General features: G+C 36.9%; 2 protein-coding genes and 1 non-coding gene across 5 annotated transcripts in view; 1 reads left to right on the forward strand and 2 right to left on the reverse strand.

Annotated features, from left to right (window-relative positions):
• Window positions 1–1023: 1023 nt before the first annotated feature.
• Window positions 1024–11806, reverse strand: gnl3 (guanine nucleotide binding protein-like 3 (nucleolar)). The gene is made up of 15 exons (XM_036559385.1): window positions 11716–11806; window positions 11448–11506; window positions 10441–10581; window positions 10230–10349; window positions 10060–10149; window positions 8970–9105; window positions 8732–8835; window positions 7770–7914; window positions 7464–7551; window positions 6350–6527; window positions 5786–5928; window positions 4003–4139; window positions 3662–3840; window positions 1572–1629; window positions 1024–1427 (listed from the first exon to the last, which is right to left on the reverse strand). The coding sequence occupies exons 1-15, from the start codon at window positions 11726–11728 to the stop codon at window positions 1321–1323; spliced, it is 1698 nt and encodes a 565-aa protein (XP_036415278.1). The 5' UTR covers window positions 11729–11806; the 3' UTR covers window positions 1024–1320.
• Window positions 6606–6683, reverse strand: LOC118800081. The gene has a single exon (XR_005006167.1). It is a non-coding gene; the product is annotated as a small nucleolar RNA SNORD69 (small nucleolar RNA).
• The window catches only part of pbrm1 (polybromo 1), a 30822-nt gene continuing 24863 nt past the window's right edge, over window positions 11803–17761 (forward strand). For all 3 annotated transcript variants that reach the window (XM_036559382.1, XM_036559383.1, XM_036559384.1), the window contains exons 1-9: window positions 11803–11914; window positions 13472–13620; window positions 14245–14342; window positions 14611–14758; window positions 16502–16651; window positions 16792–16902; window positions 17279–17347; window positions 17436–17534; window positions 17618–17703. In XM_036559382.1, the coding sequence (XP_036415275.1) occupies window positions 13483–13620; window positions 14245–14342; window positions 14611–14758; window positions 16502–16651; window positions 16792–16902; window positions 17279–17347; window positions 17436–17534; window positions 17618–17703 (899 nt within the window). In that variant the 5' untranslated portion in view covers window positions 11803–11914; window positions 13472–13482. The remainder of the gene's footprint in view (window positions 11915–13471; window positions 13621–14244; window positions 14343–14610; window positions 14759–16501; window positions 16652–16791; window positions 16903–17278; window positions 17348–17435; window positions 17535–17617; window positions 17704–17761) is intronic.

Consider the following 17761-nt stretch of genomic DNA (forward strand, 5'->3'; position numbering starts at 1 on the left):
GCTTCGCAACATTTTAAACTTTATACTTGGAGTATTACAGTGCCCACTTGATTTCCAGGATTTGACAGTTACCTGTATGTGCTGGCTGCTTCAGACTGTTCTAAAAGAATTTTAAATCCAGAAAAACTAAATAAATAGTATGTTTCCTTTCTGGCTAATGATTTACATTAATGTGTCTGTTCACCTTGGTGTAATAAAAAAGAATACAAAATAAAACTATGCAGTAAAAACAAGGTGTCAAGCTTGTAAAATATTCTTTTAGCATATGAGTAGCAGAACTGAGAGTCAGGGCTCATTTAGTTTATTAATAGTAACTTAAATACTAAATGTTTGGAAAATAGAATCTTGTATTTTATCAATATTGCCAAGCCTTAGTTTACAGGTATAGTAAGTAGAAATGTTTATCATAATTTATTAGGGGTAACACTGAATACACAATGACTAGAGGCAACAGTCACAAATCAGGCCAAAAATTGAGAATAGTTTACTGAATATTATGCACCCTGAGTAAATTATTACTTCAAACTGAAAACAAAGCTACAGTTGTAGAGAAAAGTCTGAACACCCTGCATGAAATTCACATTGTTTTTCTTTTAAGAAAACAAATGTGCCACCTTCTACAGGGAACCAACTTAGATCTGGCATTTTTCTGCAAACTTCAGTGCATTAGTTCTATTTATATGCTGAGCATAATATATTATTGTTATTCAGCAAATAAACAGTAACTTCCTTAAAATGTACAGAAGTGTGTGTTAGAAAATCAACAAAACATGTAATCTGACACCCAAAATTTTTACTATGTGGATGAAAAGTGAAAACATCTGTGATAGTTTTCACTAAAAAAATGCCTGTTAGGAATAAAAACCTCCACTAACAGTTTGGACGAGATGCCATCACAATCAGGGAGGCAGTAAGGCTATAAAAGACAGGGTAGATGTACTTTTGTGCAACTGTATGATTGTGTTCACTACTAGCATTTGAATATATCAGATATATTGAAAAAAAATAGTAAAGAAAAATAACTTCGATTTTTAGTTGTCATTTATTGCAACACTGGCGGTTCCTTAACACTTCATGGTTCTTTAGACCCATAAAAAGAGGCACCAATCAGAAACATTCTATACAACACAGAAGGCTGCAAGTTTAATCATCTGTATCATATATACAACGTCATATCAGACTGACAGAAAAATGTTTTTACCAAGATCTATTCCAGTCAAATGATGAAACAGACACAAACATACTGTATCCACATAAATGACTGAAATACTGACTGACTCGCGCACACATGAAATCTGTTCTCTCAGTAGACATGAGATTTTATACAAAGTCTGTGTTGAAATCATATGCATCATCCTTGTTCTGCTGTGAAGCCAACACATCAATGTTGACAAACGCAGGCTTTGCCTTTCCTTTCGTTCTCTTACCTGTGATCGACAAAGAAACATTAGTGGAAATGTTCATAACAGAAATAATTATTTTTAAATACTGTCTTGTGGTTTATAAGGTGCAAACATTTCCCAGCTGCAAATTCAGGTCAGAAAACTGTAGTCTGTGAGAAAATTACTTACGTGAGCTTTTCTGTTGAGATTTCTGAGGCTGTGCCATATGTGAATCAGGAGTCTCAGCCTAAAAAGTGTCAACCATAAAAATGAAAAATTAATACTCACTGATAACCACCAGCACAGGTGAACGGATATATAAAGTCAGGCAAATGTGACTCCCCTTTTTAGCTCCACATGTAGAAGTGGACACAGGGCTGTGATCAGTTAAGTAGATGAGATCAGAGTTGGATTATTATGTCATCAAAAACATATGTGACACAATGAACTCATCATGACTCATCATAGCCATAACCATCACAGTGTAGACAGGTTTCCAAAACATAAAATAAACTTCATCTTGGACTGAAAAGGTTTTTGAACTGGCCAAGATACCTAGTGGTCAGGAAACAGCTCTACCAAAATCAGCTGTTTTCCAGTCTCTGTCGTTGTAATAGATCAGTTCTCTGCCAGTTGTACTAAGAGTGTGGCAGCACACATTGAAATAGTTTGGCTCTGAGATTTCCAGACTTGCAGAGACTCAGACACTTGAGCAAGAGAACACAGAAGGGAGTGCATTACTCTGATTGTTATTTGTGATAAGACACAACCTCTGGTGTTCTATTGCATAGCTCCACCACAGGTGGTGTGCTGCTGTACAAGAAACTATGATTAACTTAACAACAACTTAGAATAAAGCAACACCACAGATATGGTGGAAGAAAGTACTACTATCACATATAAAAGACTTGTCAATCAGGGCTGGGTTTCCTAAAAGCATCTTGCAAAAAGATGATTCTTATATGGTAGGTAGATAATCTTAAAACTAAGATGCTATTTGGAAACTGGGCTCTGATTGTGTGACTAGAACTAACCATTATATAATTGATCATTTTCAGTTCAGGGATCGAACTTGTGATCTCCCAATGAGAGAGCCAACACTCTTTTTCACTTTTTAATGAACACATTATAGTGTAATATAGCAGAACATTTCCATGATTGTTTCTCACAAGTGACTCACGAATGAAAAATGAGGGGGGAGTATATTTTGCACGTGTATTCTGCTCTTGGCAAGAAATTAACTTGAAGCATGATGGCTGACCGTTCACAGTTCACATACCAGCATTCAGACAAACTTTAACTCAAACAGCAGAAACAAAAAAGTTTTCATATTACACTTTAGGCTGGATGTACACTACATGACTTAAAATCCTAAGATCCTAGATTTCTAAAACAGAGAGTATCACAAATTTAATGTCAGTTTGTCACAGAATTTCTTGTCTTTTTGTTGTGAGGGCACCGACACAAGATGACAAGGCAAAGAGGGAGTGTAACACACATCTTGGACTATGAACTCAAACTCCCAGATCTCCTCAGAAATCACATGACACAAACAAAGCTAAACTTACTGCACTGGAGCTGTTTGTAATTTTATGCACACGCTGAGAAGTGCTGATACAGTGAGAGCTGGAGAAATATTTCACTATTAACTGATAGCTGAGCTGAAATTGTAAGCCTTGACGTCTAGATTCAAACATTATAAACATGACAACGTTTATAACATTTTACACGCACCTCCTCTGTCTCCACGCTCCACTGTTCAGGGCTGTGCATGCATGTCTCTTTGCCTGTTTCTCCGCTCTTCTAGCTCTCTGATTGGCTGTTGTTTGAATTACTCAGTGAGTAATTCTCTGACTTTCACACTCTACAGGACTCATGAACGTTTTGAGTCAAAAAATATCAAACGTTTGATATTTACGACTCATTACGACTTGATATTTATTGATATAATATTGGAGGACTTGATATTTATTGATATAATATTGGAGGGCTAAAGATTCCGCACCGTCAGTCACCTCCAAACAAGCTTCCGACCTGGAAAATCGCTTCAGATTGTGAAAATGTGTTGCAAGAGGCAAATCGGGCTTAAAATCCGGCAAAAAATTGTGTAGCGTAGGGCCAGTCTTAAAGTAATTTCCCACTGCAAAACACATGTACAGTAGTGGCATAAGCAGAACACTAAAACCAAGACACAAAGGATTGGAACTTGGTCTGACTTAATACAAGTCAATACTTGATCCATGTCTCGACGTGTAAAATATGGAAAATTTGGGCTCTACCTCCTCAGTGTCCTCAATCTGCTCTGCGTCCTCTGTTTGCTCAGTGATGTCCTCCTCTTGCTGTTCCTCATCTACTGAAGCAGGTGTTTCAGCTGGAACCTCAGTGAAGCTCAGAAGTCCATCAGTCATGCCCTTCGAGTTAAACAGAATGCTGCTGGCCGCATTTGGGGGTCTAATACCTAAAAAAAATATTTTCAGTTTAGTGTCTGTGATAAACCAAACAATACCATAATATCTGTTGTTAAACAATAAAACTTATTCAGTTAAGCAGCATTTACTTTTTTCACCTTCTGAGAATATGATACACACAAGTCTATAAGAAAAATAGAGAGGGAACATACGTGTGATGATATGCTCATTGGCCATCTTCATTTTGCCCAAGTCCACACCCGTCCGCAGCTCTGTAACCATGGCTTCAGTGAGGTACTGGGGGAGGCCCTGCCTCTCTGGTACTTTGCTATAGTAGTTCAGTTTAGCCCTGATAGATACAGAGGCAGAGACATACACACAGATGACCTTCACCATAATTAAATTGTTAGATGTGCTTTTAACATCATCTGACTTTACATTTAATAGGAACCTGAATCAGCTGTTACCTGTTATATCATAAATCCTATTAGGTTTCAGATAAATGTGTAAAAGAAATTCAGCGTGCTAGCCCTTGGCAATTTCACATATTTCAAACAAACAGTGGAAATGAAAGTTTTAGATGTGTGCAGAAAGAAGAAAAAAGCTGTAGATGATTCTAAAATGTCTGAGAAAGCAGTATAACATCAAAAATGAAGTTACAATAAATTTCACATCCAGAATTCACCATATTTGAAAAGCAATCAAATATCAAGGTAGACAGCTTAACAAAGTTACTGCCTATTTTAAATAGGTACATCCAATATATAATTTGCAGTCTATAATAACAATCCTTGAAATTGAATTAAATATCTAAAAGTACTAGCGATGCACTGAAATGAAAATTCTGAGCTGAAAATTAAACAAATTCAAGACACACCTGGCTGAAAAGAAGGTTTTTTTTTTAATTAACTGTGTAATGTGTATATGCTTTTGGACAAAACAACTACATTTAAAAATCTACATTAAAGAAAATACACTTTTATTATTGCTAAAATCTGCATTCAGAAGGACTAAACTGAACTGACAAATAAAAACATTTTATATACAATAAACTTCCTAAATGTATTACAGCATATTGGTCATCCAACAGCATGAATTCCATTATTTTTATATTATGTCTGCACTTTGGCCATGTTGTTAATAAATTGTTTCAGCATTTCAAAAACTGGCTGCAGATTACATTGCGTGCTAGCAGGAATGTTTCTTTGTGTTCTGTTTTCAAGTGGTATCAAATCGGCGGTTTGATTTCTCCAGCGTTGCATCTCCTCTTAATACCTGGGATGAAGACGGATTATAAATCTCTTGACTAATGTACCTCATAGAAACTGTGAAATAATTCCACACGGCCAATGTTATTATTATTATTATTATTTTTTTTTTTTTTTTACACTTTATCAGCTGTTGCTCAAACCGTTTGAACAACTCTGGGCTGACCAGTGGAAGAAAACACTAGTTTCAAACAAACTGTTTCTCGTTTTTAATATTATTCAATGATTTGTCAATTGTTCAATTTTGACACTTAGTTGTAGAACTATTTGATATACATATATTTTTTGCCAAAATATTTTCTGTCTTTTGTCTAAAAAAACAAACAAACCAAAAAAGAATCAATTTTGGCTGAAATGTTTGTTTCTAAAATTTCAGCACATCTCTAAAATTATGTGATCTCTCGTTTACAGGATTTAAGTCTACATTTGATAAGCTATTATATTATCTTTGTACATACAATAAATTGTTACCATAAGTGATTCCAAACTATTAACAGCAGTGTGTATATGAGCACCACTGTCAGCAACCATTCAGTCAAATATGCTTAAGTTGACAATGAGGTTGCGACACTCAACTGTTAACACTTTTCTACCACTAGGAAGTAGGTCCTTGTGTAAGCAAACCGTCACGCACAAACAAAAAAATATATAAGATCACATTTGTGCTTAGAAATGTATGTGTGATTTACGCACAGCTGATTAATGAGATCTGCGTTCTTTTACTTACCCTGTCCAGTCATTGAGAAACGCAGTGGCAGCCTGCTCCGTGTTTGGCAGAGCACCTTTCTGCAGGAAACCTCGCTTTTTGGCATAGCAAGTCAAAAACTCCAGAGAATTTCTGTAATTTGGGACATTGTACTCCAACATGACCTGAAGAGAATATAGAGAAAAGCTGTTTCATTATTTAAATATAAATCATTTGAATGCAGACAATAGCTTTTTTCCTGTTGTTAAGGCCAGCGTGCGCTTCTGGGTTGAATCTGTATACATTCAAAAGCTTACCAACCCAACAGACAGAATATTCTGACAAGGTCAAATTCCAGCTAAAATTCATTTCATAAACAAATGAAAAGCAATGGTTGGAACTGTGAAGCATTGCTTTGTATTGCTGCATACAAGGTGACACACCAGTTAATAAATAAACTTTAGTTAATAAAGTGAAGCTTAAAGAATACAGCATTTTTCACACAGAAATGCCATGCTATTGACATTTCAAATGAGTAAACAGATGAAACTAAAAATGTGCAAAATGAATAAAAAATTAGACTGTAGTACTGCTGGTTCTACTCACCTGCCGCTGGTTGCACTCTTTCAGCAGAGTCTTAACTGCTTCTAGAGGACTCTTCTCATTTTCTTCCACTTGTAGGCTCCTCAAAGCCAGCTTGACACCAGAGTTACACTGAGCTGCCACTATTGCTGGACTGTCAATCATCTTCACCTTCTTGGAGAGATGCACTTCCTGCATACATCTGTATAGGGAAGCAGTAATATGTGTGTGAACCAGGCATATATATCTAAACAGTTTTCAGAGAAAGTAACTACTGGGTTCTTTGAACTTCAGGGTTGGATTGAATGCAGACTCCATGGTTTTGGTCAGATCAATACAGCTCATCATTGTTCAAAGATACCCATAGTTTAAGCCAGAAATATGGCAAATCCAGTCACTATGTTTGCATGCACATAACCGCCTGACTTCGTAAAAAACTGAACCAAGAAAATTAGATGACATTCATTTATAGTCATGTACACCAGCACAGTCTGATTATCAGTAAACAACCCCTTCACACGTTTACCCATGAGTATCCTGCCATTTAAAATTAATGGTGTTCCTTTTTTTTTTTCAATACTTCAATTTTAATATATGATTATGTTTATATCTGACTAAACATGAAATAATGCAAAAAGGCTGTGTGAGACAGAGTAAAGTAGTTTTAGTCTAACCAGTATAATAATAATAATAATAATAATAATAATAATAATAATAATTATAATAAAAATAATAATAATAAAATTATTTTAATTATCTGTTGATACCAATATTATTCTGATCATGGTGCATCCCTAGAGACCAGAGACCTGCTCAGAGGGTCTCAAGTCTGCTTATTTGATGCGCACTGGTGTTTGGACAGCAGCATTCTCACTGTCTCTTGCTCACTCACACTTACAGAGCAATCACAACAGGGTTCGTTTTAACTGAACCAAACCTGCCTTGTCATATCTCCTCTGCCTTATTTTTACCTTGATGTCCTCTGTTCTAAAACAAACATGACTCAGGTTACTGAAAGCTACAGAATACTCATTACCTGGCTTAAGTGTAGTACTGAACACATCTGCAGACTTGCTGGCATAAACTTAACGTGGAACCTCTGAAGTAGAAATACAACAAGGTTCTAAAATAAACTCACTTGGTCAGTCCTCGCGGTACTCCAGCAATACAGACCCTGCTGCCCTTCAGGGTGTTAATGATACTGCTCTTTCCCACACTAGGAAAACCTGTACAGGCAAAACAGAATTATCTTGAAGGTTTCCTTGACTTAAAGAAATTCCAGATAATTTGCTTGAATTCAAGCACAAAGATTTTATAATAGCAAAATTAAAGGCAAAAAGAAATCAGTTATGACTTAAGTGAACTTCAACACTATGGCTCTCTCGGCAAAGATCCATAACAGGAAATGGTTGTGTTCATAATGTGTTAAATTAAGCAGTCTTACCAACAACAGCAACTTTGAGCATACTCTCTCCATCTCGCTTGCTGGCCAAGTCAGTAAGTGTCTGCATCAGAGAATTACAGCCATAGGAAGCTCCTGCTCTGCTGAGGTCGACTTTTCCACTAACAGCAGCCTGTTTCTTCTCCAGCTATAACAATCCAACAGAGTATACAACTACTACATGATCATTCACAAAAAAAAACATTTCCCTAGTCAGAGACTGGATAGCCATACAGTTTACAGTAAGGGATGAGCATGGCTATATTCAGAGATCCAAATGCAACTTAATATTAACATTTCACTTAAGCATTTTTAAAACTTGGGAATTTCAGAAGTTTAGATGAAAAAAATAAATACTGTACTATGTGTGTGTGTATACACACACATACATATACATAAATAACGAGACCCACTGATAGATGAAAACAATACTGATACAAATGCTCAATTATGTAAAACCCATGAGGCTGAGGGATGCAATGCTGCGCTCAATATATTAGAAAACATGTCAAATAACAGTTTTAAAATGCTAGTTTTAGGCCTGAATGCCCCTTTATATCACACATAAATCACAAAGATAAATTGCTAATTTGAACAATCAGGAACAGATAAGCTCTCACACTAGTTGAATGTGAAATGTTAAACCTTCTGTGTGTTTTCATTTTTCATTCATAGGATTTTTCATTTTTCATTATTAATTTAAAAATGTGGCTATTTCTATAGCAAAACTGGTTTATATGTCCATCCTTAGTTACATGTTGCATATTTTGTACTTCTCCTGCTCTGACAGACTGAATTCAGCAAAGAAAGGGCTTTCTAATTTTATTGTATTTATAATTTTATTTAGTTATAATTTCAATCAGATGTGTATGAAATGGGAAAACTTTAAACTTGCAGCACAATGGTAACTGAAAACTCAGACTAAGAATTTATTTAGACATAATCTATATATAATTTATACATACCACAGTTCTATCCTGTAGGTGTGTGGATGATTTAAATACGAACGTTGGACATTCTGCTTGAAGATATCCAAGCCACTTCTCCAGATTGTCTCTGGGTACAAGATCTAAACGAAGGAAAAAACACGGCCAGTAAATAATCTAATTAATGTCAATAGATCAACTTTTTTCTAGATCATATGTCACATTTGAACAAACTTGACAGTACAGTGAGATTAAGAACAGTACAGAGAACACATACCTATCTTTGTTAGTACAAACAACAGTCTTTTTTTCCCTTCATGTTTCAACACGGCCTCCTCCAGTTGAGGACAGCGGCAACCCATAGGATCCCTCGCATCCAAAACTTCCAATACAACATCAGATGCTTCAATAACCTGGGGAACAGAAGTACACATACAGCAAATTTCAATCTCATAGCCAGTCATATCAGCACTTACAAAACTATCCTGACCCAAAATGAAAGCAATGGATTTCCAAATATCATATTACACAACATCACTGAAGTCCTCAGTTTGCTTTCTGTAGTTTTGACCAGTCTCAACCTGCAGCGAGCTGTTACAGACTCGCTTTTGTGGTTTCCGACATTGTATGACACTGGGCTGTCAGGGCTTCAAACCGGTTTAAGGAACAAAAATAAAACTGATTTTGCCAGGAATCAAAAAACAACACTGAAAATATTAATTATACTTAACAGTTCCAAAACATTAATATGGAATCTCTGTTACAAGATAATGTTAATTTTTTGTTCCATGTATGTGGAACGGTATGCTGTCTATTAAGTGATCATAAGCCCACCAAATTCGTTTTAAGCTGCATTTTAAGATAATGGAATTTCGATGTTTACTGTGAGTGTCACTGTACTGGGACAGTCAAAATCATGACTTTCAAACTTTAGAATCACAGTGCTCCAATCATCGCTTGGCATGCTGGCATTTCTTGGTCATAGATTTTATATTTGAATCCTCAGGAAATAAAGGCAAAAGACATGCTTTAGGACCTGTAAAAGCTAGTCCCAATGAACCAACAGAGTAGTGGTTGGTGTTTTCTACCTATTTCCAGAGCCCAGCACAAAAAGAAAGCATCAATCAATATGAACACAACTGTCAGAGCTAATACCTATTTAACACTATTAGGCCTACATACAGTCTATGTAAAAGAAATTAAATCAACTGGACTTTTTTGTTCTGTTCTTCTTTTATTATTTTTTTTTTGTTATTTTATCCTTTTTGTACATTTGGTGTAAGTTGTGTACATCTTATAGAAAACAGTCTTTAATTTCTTAAGTCTGAACTGTTAAATTACAGTTTATTTCTGTGAGTGAGTTTCACCTTTTTCAGCTCACTGCATCTGAACGCCTTGGTGCTCTTCTCCTTGGCAACAGCTGCCCTCACTTCCCTCTGAGCCTGTGCTTTTTTCTCCTAAGAAATCAATGACAGCATTAGAGGCAAATACTCAACAAAACATTTTAATCTTAAACACAGTCTTCATCTTAATTCACCTTTTTAGCTTTCTTTGTTTTGGGCTCCTCTTCTGCACTGGCTGTTTCTTTTTCTTTCTTTCTCTTCTCAGCTCGCTCCTTCTGCTTGGCTAGCCTGTTCTTTTCCTTCAGCTCTTCAAGCTGTGCCACAGATATAAAGAGATTTAGTCAGTTATGCAAGTTTGAACAGTTCATAAGGCAAAAAATAGGACTGCATGTCATTCAGTAGTACCTCTTGTTTTTTCTGCTCGGCTTCTTTTAGGACCTCCTCTTTAAAAGGAGCACTGTTTGGTACACCGATGTCTTTTTTGGTCCTTTGTTTTATTCCACTTTTCTTCGCCTCCTTCCGTAATTTTCTGTGGTGTTCTCTGACCTAAAATGTATTTAAAAAAAGAAAAGGAGAATAACACTTACTTACAGTTTATTGTTTACACCTTGCATTCAAACATGTTTTCAGTGATTGGATCATGGCCAGATTTCACATGACTGCATATAACAAGCCATATGTAAACCTACCCAGGAAACACTGTGATCAGATTATGATCCACAGACGGGTGGTCAGTTAGATCTTGACCACATTCAATAGAAGTATAAATGGAATGCTTTTCTATATCCACATGCAGTTACGCAAGTCTTAACTTCTCTCGTGTCTAAAAAGTCCTCTGGACAGTTGTGGCAGAGACCACCACAGAAGTCACAGCAGCTGCAAGACAAAGCCTTCTCCCCTCCAATGCAGACAATCCAGCCAATTCTAGGATATTGTATCCACAGATTTTCTGACATATTATTGCACACTATTACTGATTTATACCATCTCTAACTACAGTACGTGTCTGTATGTAATATGACTGTATATATACACATATATAACTGTCTGTGTGTGTGTGTGTATATATATATACATATAAAAAGTATAACTATCAAAATGTTACTTTAGCACGTGTAACTGAGCAAAACAGCTGACCTAAGTTGCTTTCACAACTGGTTCACCGACCATGTGCCTGACCGTTGACAATATTTGCCAGTCTACTTCTTTTTTGATCCTTTATTAAGACAGCTGAGACATTTTTACACATATTATACGCCGATATTGTAATTTATTGCTACACAGTATTACTACTGATTTATATAACCTAAGTTAACTAGGTTAGCTAACTTTGCGTAACTAGCAACGCTGAAACAGCAACAGAGAAACAGTAAAGCTCATTTATTTTCAGGTCCTCCATCTACAGTACTTACCTTTTTCTGAATTTTATAGCGTTTCGCGCAGGATACGCGCTTGCTCGCCTTCTTTAACTCTAAAAAGAAAGAGAAAATTCACTTCACGTTAACTCAGCATTGGCTAGCTAACGCTAGTTAGCTCGCACCGTGTTGTGCACGCGCAGCCACCTAGCAACCAAAAATAAGGTTTAACGTTAATGGTGTAAGTTGTACTGTAAACTAGACAGTTAAAACGCTTTCCCTCTGCTATTATTACTAACTGTATATGTAAAGTTAGCGGACTCACTCGGTCGCTTCATGGCTCCCTCTCGCTGCTGGTCTCACACACGTGGATGGTGCCGAAAGGAGCTCACCGTTTCCGTTTCCGTTAACCGAACCGAAATGGTTAATTTTTTCTCTCCATCTAATAAATTCACTCAGGCTATTATTCTGACTGTGTTTTACTCCCCTCGTACTCGACACAGAAGCCTGAAAAGAAACCTGAGGTAAGGCTCACGCAGTATGCCACACGTTTTCCCCCGAAATGTTTATAATTAGCTCGGCGGCTGACGAGCAGAAAGGCTCCGGGAGAGGAGGCGAGCATCTCGGCTACAGCTAAAGGCTCCGGCCGGCGCGCCTTTGTGTTTGTGGTGCTGCTGCTGCTGCAGCTCCTGTCTGTCAACCAAAGCCAACACTTCAGCAGCACCACACCAACGTCCTGTAACACGACAGTGCATCGTGTATGAGCTTTTTCTTCTCGCCTGCATCCGTAGACGTTAAGCAGACGTGTTAAGGCTGGAGCTTGTTAGAAATAAAACTACAGCTGCTCAGCGTGGACGTGCATTTTTTGCAGAATGAATCTTGAGCTTTGATTTCTGTGCACCGATTCACAAAGAAGACGTGCTGTGACAATAGCGTCACAAGGCAGCGTGTGAAAAAGTACAGTGGAAATGAGAATGATTCACAGAAATCAGGATTTATCACCTGTTTTGGTCATTTTTCATTAAATTACATTGCACCCACTCGAATACTGAGGTGAGAGCATCATTATCACAGTGAGTAAATGCCTCCTATCAGCTGGCATCAGGTCCGCTGTGGCCACTAAGCTGGGATTAAAGTGCTGATTACTGAAAAAATAAAAGACCAGGAGTTTATTTACCACAAACATAATATCTTAAAGATAATAATATTAATTAAGTTGTAGAAAAATGAATTATTAATTAACAATAATTTACACATTATGATACTAATGTGATTACACACACTGAGCACTTTATTAGGTACACCTATCTTGTATCTATATTTATTACCCATTTTTCAGCTCTGTTTCTCTGCATAATTTCTTATTCCACCTTTACCCTGTTCATCAATGGTCAGGACCACCAGAGAGCAGGTGTTGTTTGGTGGATCATTCCTAGCACTGCAGTGACACTGACATGTTGGTGTTGCGCTGGTACGAGTAGATCTGACACATCAGTGCTGCTGGAGTTTTAAACACTGTGTCCACTCATTGTCCACTCTATTAGACACTCCTATTGTGTTGGTCCACCTTGTAGATGTATAGTCAGAGACGGTAGCTCATCTGTTGCTGTAGTTTGTGTTAGTCATCCTCTAGTCTATCATCAGTGGTCACAAGACGCTGCCCACAGGACACTGTTGGCTGGATATTTTTGGTTGGTGGACTATTCTCGGTCCAGCAGCACTGCTGTGTCTGGTCTACTGAAACCAGCACAACACACACTAACTAACAGTGCTGAGAATGATCCACCACCCATATAATACCTCCTCTGTGGTGGTCCTGTGGGGGTCTTGATCATTGATGAACAGGGTAAAGGTGGGATAACAAATAAGGCAGAGAAACAGATGGACTACAATCTGTAATTGTAAATCTGCCAAGTGCATCTGCATGTTAAGTGGATCTGAAAAAATGGGCAGTAACTGTAGATACAAGGTAGGTGTACCTAATATAGTGATCAGTGAGAGTATGTACCATCATTAATGTTGTCATCTACTTTTATGGTTAAAGCTGTCTGCTTGTTTGTTTTTTCCTTTTCTTTTCTAAGGAACTTCTGCAATGGGATCTAAACGGAGGAGGGCCACCTCCCCGTCCAGCAGTGTAAGTGGTGGAGACTTTGAGGACAGCCAGCCAGCCTCTATGCCTTCAACCAGTCGCAAAAGAAGGAGGATCGCAAACATTCCCACAGTTGATCCTGTGAGTGGCATGAGCTGTTTTTAGATATACAGTGAGCTTCTTTACCATTCACTGGCAACTGGCAGTATATGCCAGTCTTGCCAGTGTTTATACATTTTTGCACCGACAAAGAGATTTTCATCCATAACTTTCCTGACTTATTTATTTATTAAAAATTATCCAAACCTTCAGAAGCAAAATAGGCATTTAATACTTATTAAAAAATAATTCTAAACAAAAATAAATTGTTTAAGGAAGCTATTTTAAAAGTGCCTATTTGCTTGAACCAGATGTCAGGCATCTTTTTTCCTGTGGAACCGCTGGCCCATAGATTGTTGTTGGTGGAAGGGGGTCAGAATTCACACAGTGTTGCAGTGCATGCTGGGTACTGTAGTGCATCTCAGGGTGAAATAAAAATAGAAAATTAAAATAATTTAACTGTGTCAGGCCCGTGGGCCTTGTGTTTGACACATGGAGTTTATCCCAAGCCTTCCCACAACCCAGGAAACACTTGTCAGCATAGATATGTTTAAGCTGGGAAAACACACAAAAAGTGAACGACACGGATTACTTCAGGACAAATTAATTAATTTAAAAAGCTGCTGGGTGTCTGTAACTTTACTTTGTCTGTCTTTAACGCCTCAGATTGCAGTGTGCCATGAATTGTACAACACAATCAGAGACTATAAGGATGACCAGGGCCGGATGCTGTGTGAGCTCTTCATTAGGGCACCAAAGAGAAGGTGAGATGAAACTCCCTTGCAACTATGTGTTGGAAAGTATGTTGTTCATTGTTTAGCCAGTTGTATATTCATGGGACATATTTGACATTTCAGGTTTTGTATGTTTGTCTGCACTGAAACATTACATCATTGTCACTGTCATAAAAGTCTAGAAAACTGCAAACCAAACTGAGTCAAATATATTTCTTGAAGAATTTGGAAACAGTTCATATTAACCATAGATGTGCATGCATAAGGAGTTGCTCAGTGTTCCCTTTCTTCCTTAAAGGAACCAGCCTGATTACTATGATGTGGTATCACAGCCTATTGACATGATGAAGATCCAGCAGAAGCTGAAGATGGAGGAATATGATGACGTAGAACAGCTCACAGTTGATTTCCAGCTCCTTTTCAACAATGCCAAGACCTATTACAAGGTATTCTGTCTTAATGTACAGAATCTGTTACTTAATTCAATGAATACTATAAAACATGAATACCTAAATGTTGCTGTTGCTTTAGATTTACTTCTTTCACCATTACATAGACGGTATATAAATTAGGTGTAGCGTGTTTATTAACGTTATTATTAACAAAGTTAATGTTGGGTATATTTAATTACCAGTATTTTCTATATGTCTGTTTTCAATGGTAAATACAGTGAGGGGAAACAAGTATTCAGACACTTGGTTTTTTGTTTTTTAATATAGTTCCAGTTCATATATCCACTGCAGATTTACATACACAATATCTTTTGAACTTTACATGAACAAATATAAACAAAAAAGTAAAAAAAAGATATATTTAAAAATAAAAAAAAAACAAGTTCTAGGTATTAATGCTGCACGTGGTTTCATTATAAAAGATGTTGCCATTGATTGGGAAAATTTAATGCAACAAGTAGCATCATAGTGAAGGTGAAAGAGCCTCTTAAAAATATCAGGGACAACATTAATAAACAACACTTGAAAGCACCCATATAAAAGATCTTTAAGATATCTGTCAGTGCAATTGATTCAATAATATGCAAGTGGAAAGTTTATGAAACCACAACTGAGCATCCCTGGACTGGTGCACCATGCAAGATTGCTTGAAGGCAGCAGTTGCTTGAAAAACATTTGCAGAACAACTTAAAAGCGAGAACAGTGGTTAGACTGCACTGCTATCATCTCCATTCCTACACCCCACGCAAAACTCCTCTGTTAAAAAAAAAAACACAGAGATGCATGTCCAAAATTTCTACATGAGCATTTAGACAAACATTTTGGCAGTAATTCAGATCATCATGTTTGGCGAAAGAAATTTTGCACATATGATCCCAAGAACATCATACTCTCAGTGATGTATGGAGGTGGGAGCATCATGATAGGGGGCTGTTATGTACTGAGACGTATTAGAAGAGAATTTAGTCTCATTGCCCAAGAATCTGAATGTGGGGATAAGATACTGGGTCTCATTTACCAATATCTTTGTAATATCTTTGTTTTTCTTAAATTTGTTCTTGAGAAAGGTCCTAAAAAAAAGAGAAAAAGTCCTTATCAGTTTCATGACGTGTTCTTAAACCGCAGAATTGGTCACACCTTTGTGCTCTTGAATGTGTGAAGATTCTGTTCTTACCAAACAAATCCAAATAAGAAAACATAGTGAATGTCAGAATCTTTGTAAAAACTGAGTAAGTAGACTTTAAGAAGAAATTTCTTCTTAAGAATGGTTGATAAATGAGGCCCAATGACCCCAAACATGCAGCTGAAATAATTAAAGAGAGTAAAGAAAATAAATTTGCTTGCATGGCCTAGCCAATCTTCTGACTCACATCCTATTTTAAACATATGGAGAATTTTGAAATTGTGATTCCATCAGAAGCACCCTTTGGGGAATTGAACACAGCTTGCCAAGAGAAATGGGACAGAATTGAACCACAATGATGCAAAAAGCTTATTACTTGCTGCAGTAGACATCCCAAAGCTCTTTGGGTCTATTACCTTTTTTTGAAGGTCTTTGTTTTTGTTTGTGAATGCAAACTTTTTTGCTTGTATTTATAAGTACAAAATTAAAAGACGTGTGTGTAAATTTTAAGTATATTAAATAACAAAAACAAAAGTGTCTGAATACTTGTTTTCCCTCACTATATGCTTAGGTGGTGTGGGTTACAATAAAACAACTCTACCTTTCTTGTCTAGCCTGAAACTCCAGAATACCGAGCTGCGTGTAAGTTGTGGGACCTCTACATTCGTACCAAGAATGAGTTTGTGCAGCGAGGAGACTATGAAGATGATGACGACGATGGTGACGACACACAGGAAAATGCTGGAGGTTCAATGGAGGATGAAGTGAGAATTATTCTCAAAAGCTGTCCCTTCAGACTCAGATACATTACCTTATAGATTAAGCTTTCTGAAACAAAAGTGTTGTCTCATCTGAGTGTATAGTAATCTAATATTACCGTCTATTGTATTATTCTCTTCCTCAGTCTGCATCTGTTCTTAAGGAGGTGTTGGAGCAGCTGCTGGACACAGTGTTGACCTACACTGAACACGGACGACTTGTCAGCGAACTATTCCAGAGACTTCCTTCTAAAATAGTATGAGGCAGTTATGGTACTAATTAGGGATATAAATCTCTGACCTCAAAACCATTTAATTTGATAATGATTAATTTACATTTCTTCACAATTCAGGATAATTTGTACAAATACACCGGATGTGACCTCAAAGTAACAGAATATAGACAATAAAAACAATACAACCTTTTTATATTTTTACATTTGCAAAAAACTGGATGTTATTTAGGCCAAAAAGTGCATGCATTATTTCATATTTTTGAGTTTTATTAAAACATTCCAAAAAATATGCAGTTAAATCAGATCAATGCATTTTTACACCTCTAATCCTCGTGTATGGACTGTACAGTACATCATAATATTCACATTTTCAACATTCACATTCTCTTTTCTACAGCAATACCCAGATTATTATGATATTATCAAAGAGCCGATAGACCTCAAGGCCATTGCTCAAAGGATACAGGTATCTATAATATGCATTACATGGAAAACATTAAATATTACATATTTCTTTTATTTTTATTGAGACATGGATTCTTTTCCCCCCATAGATTGGCTACTATAAAAGTGTGAATCATATGGCCAAGGACATCGACCTCTTAGTCAAAAACGCAAAAACATACAATGAGCCTGGTTCACAGGTGTTTAAGGTAATTTATAATGAAATGACCATTTTATCAGTACATAAATTCTTCTGGACAAAGTACCATAATCTGTCATGATGTACTTACAGGATGCAAACACCATCAAGAAAATCTTTTCCCAGAGAAAGATGGAGCTTGAACATACGGAGCCCATTAAATCCAGCATCCGAATCAGGTTAGTTCCCTCAGTTACAGACTCCGATCATGTGAGCTCTTGTTGTTCCAATATATGG

Source organism: Colossoma macropomum, unplaced genomic scaffold (genome assembly GCF_904425465.1).
Source record: "Colossoma macropomum unplaced genomic scaffold, Colossoma_macropomum, whole genome shotgun sequence".
NCBI lineage: Eukaryota > Metazoa > Chordata > Actinopteri > Characiformes > Serrasalmidae > Colossoma > Colossoma macropomum.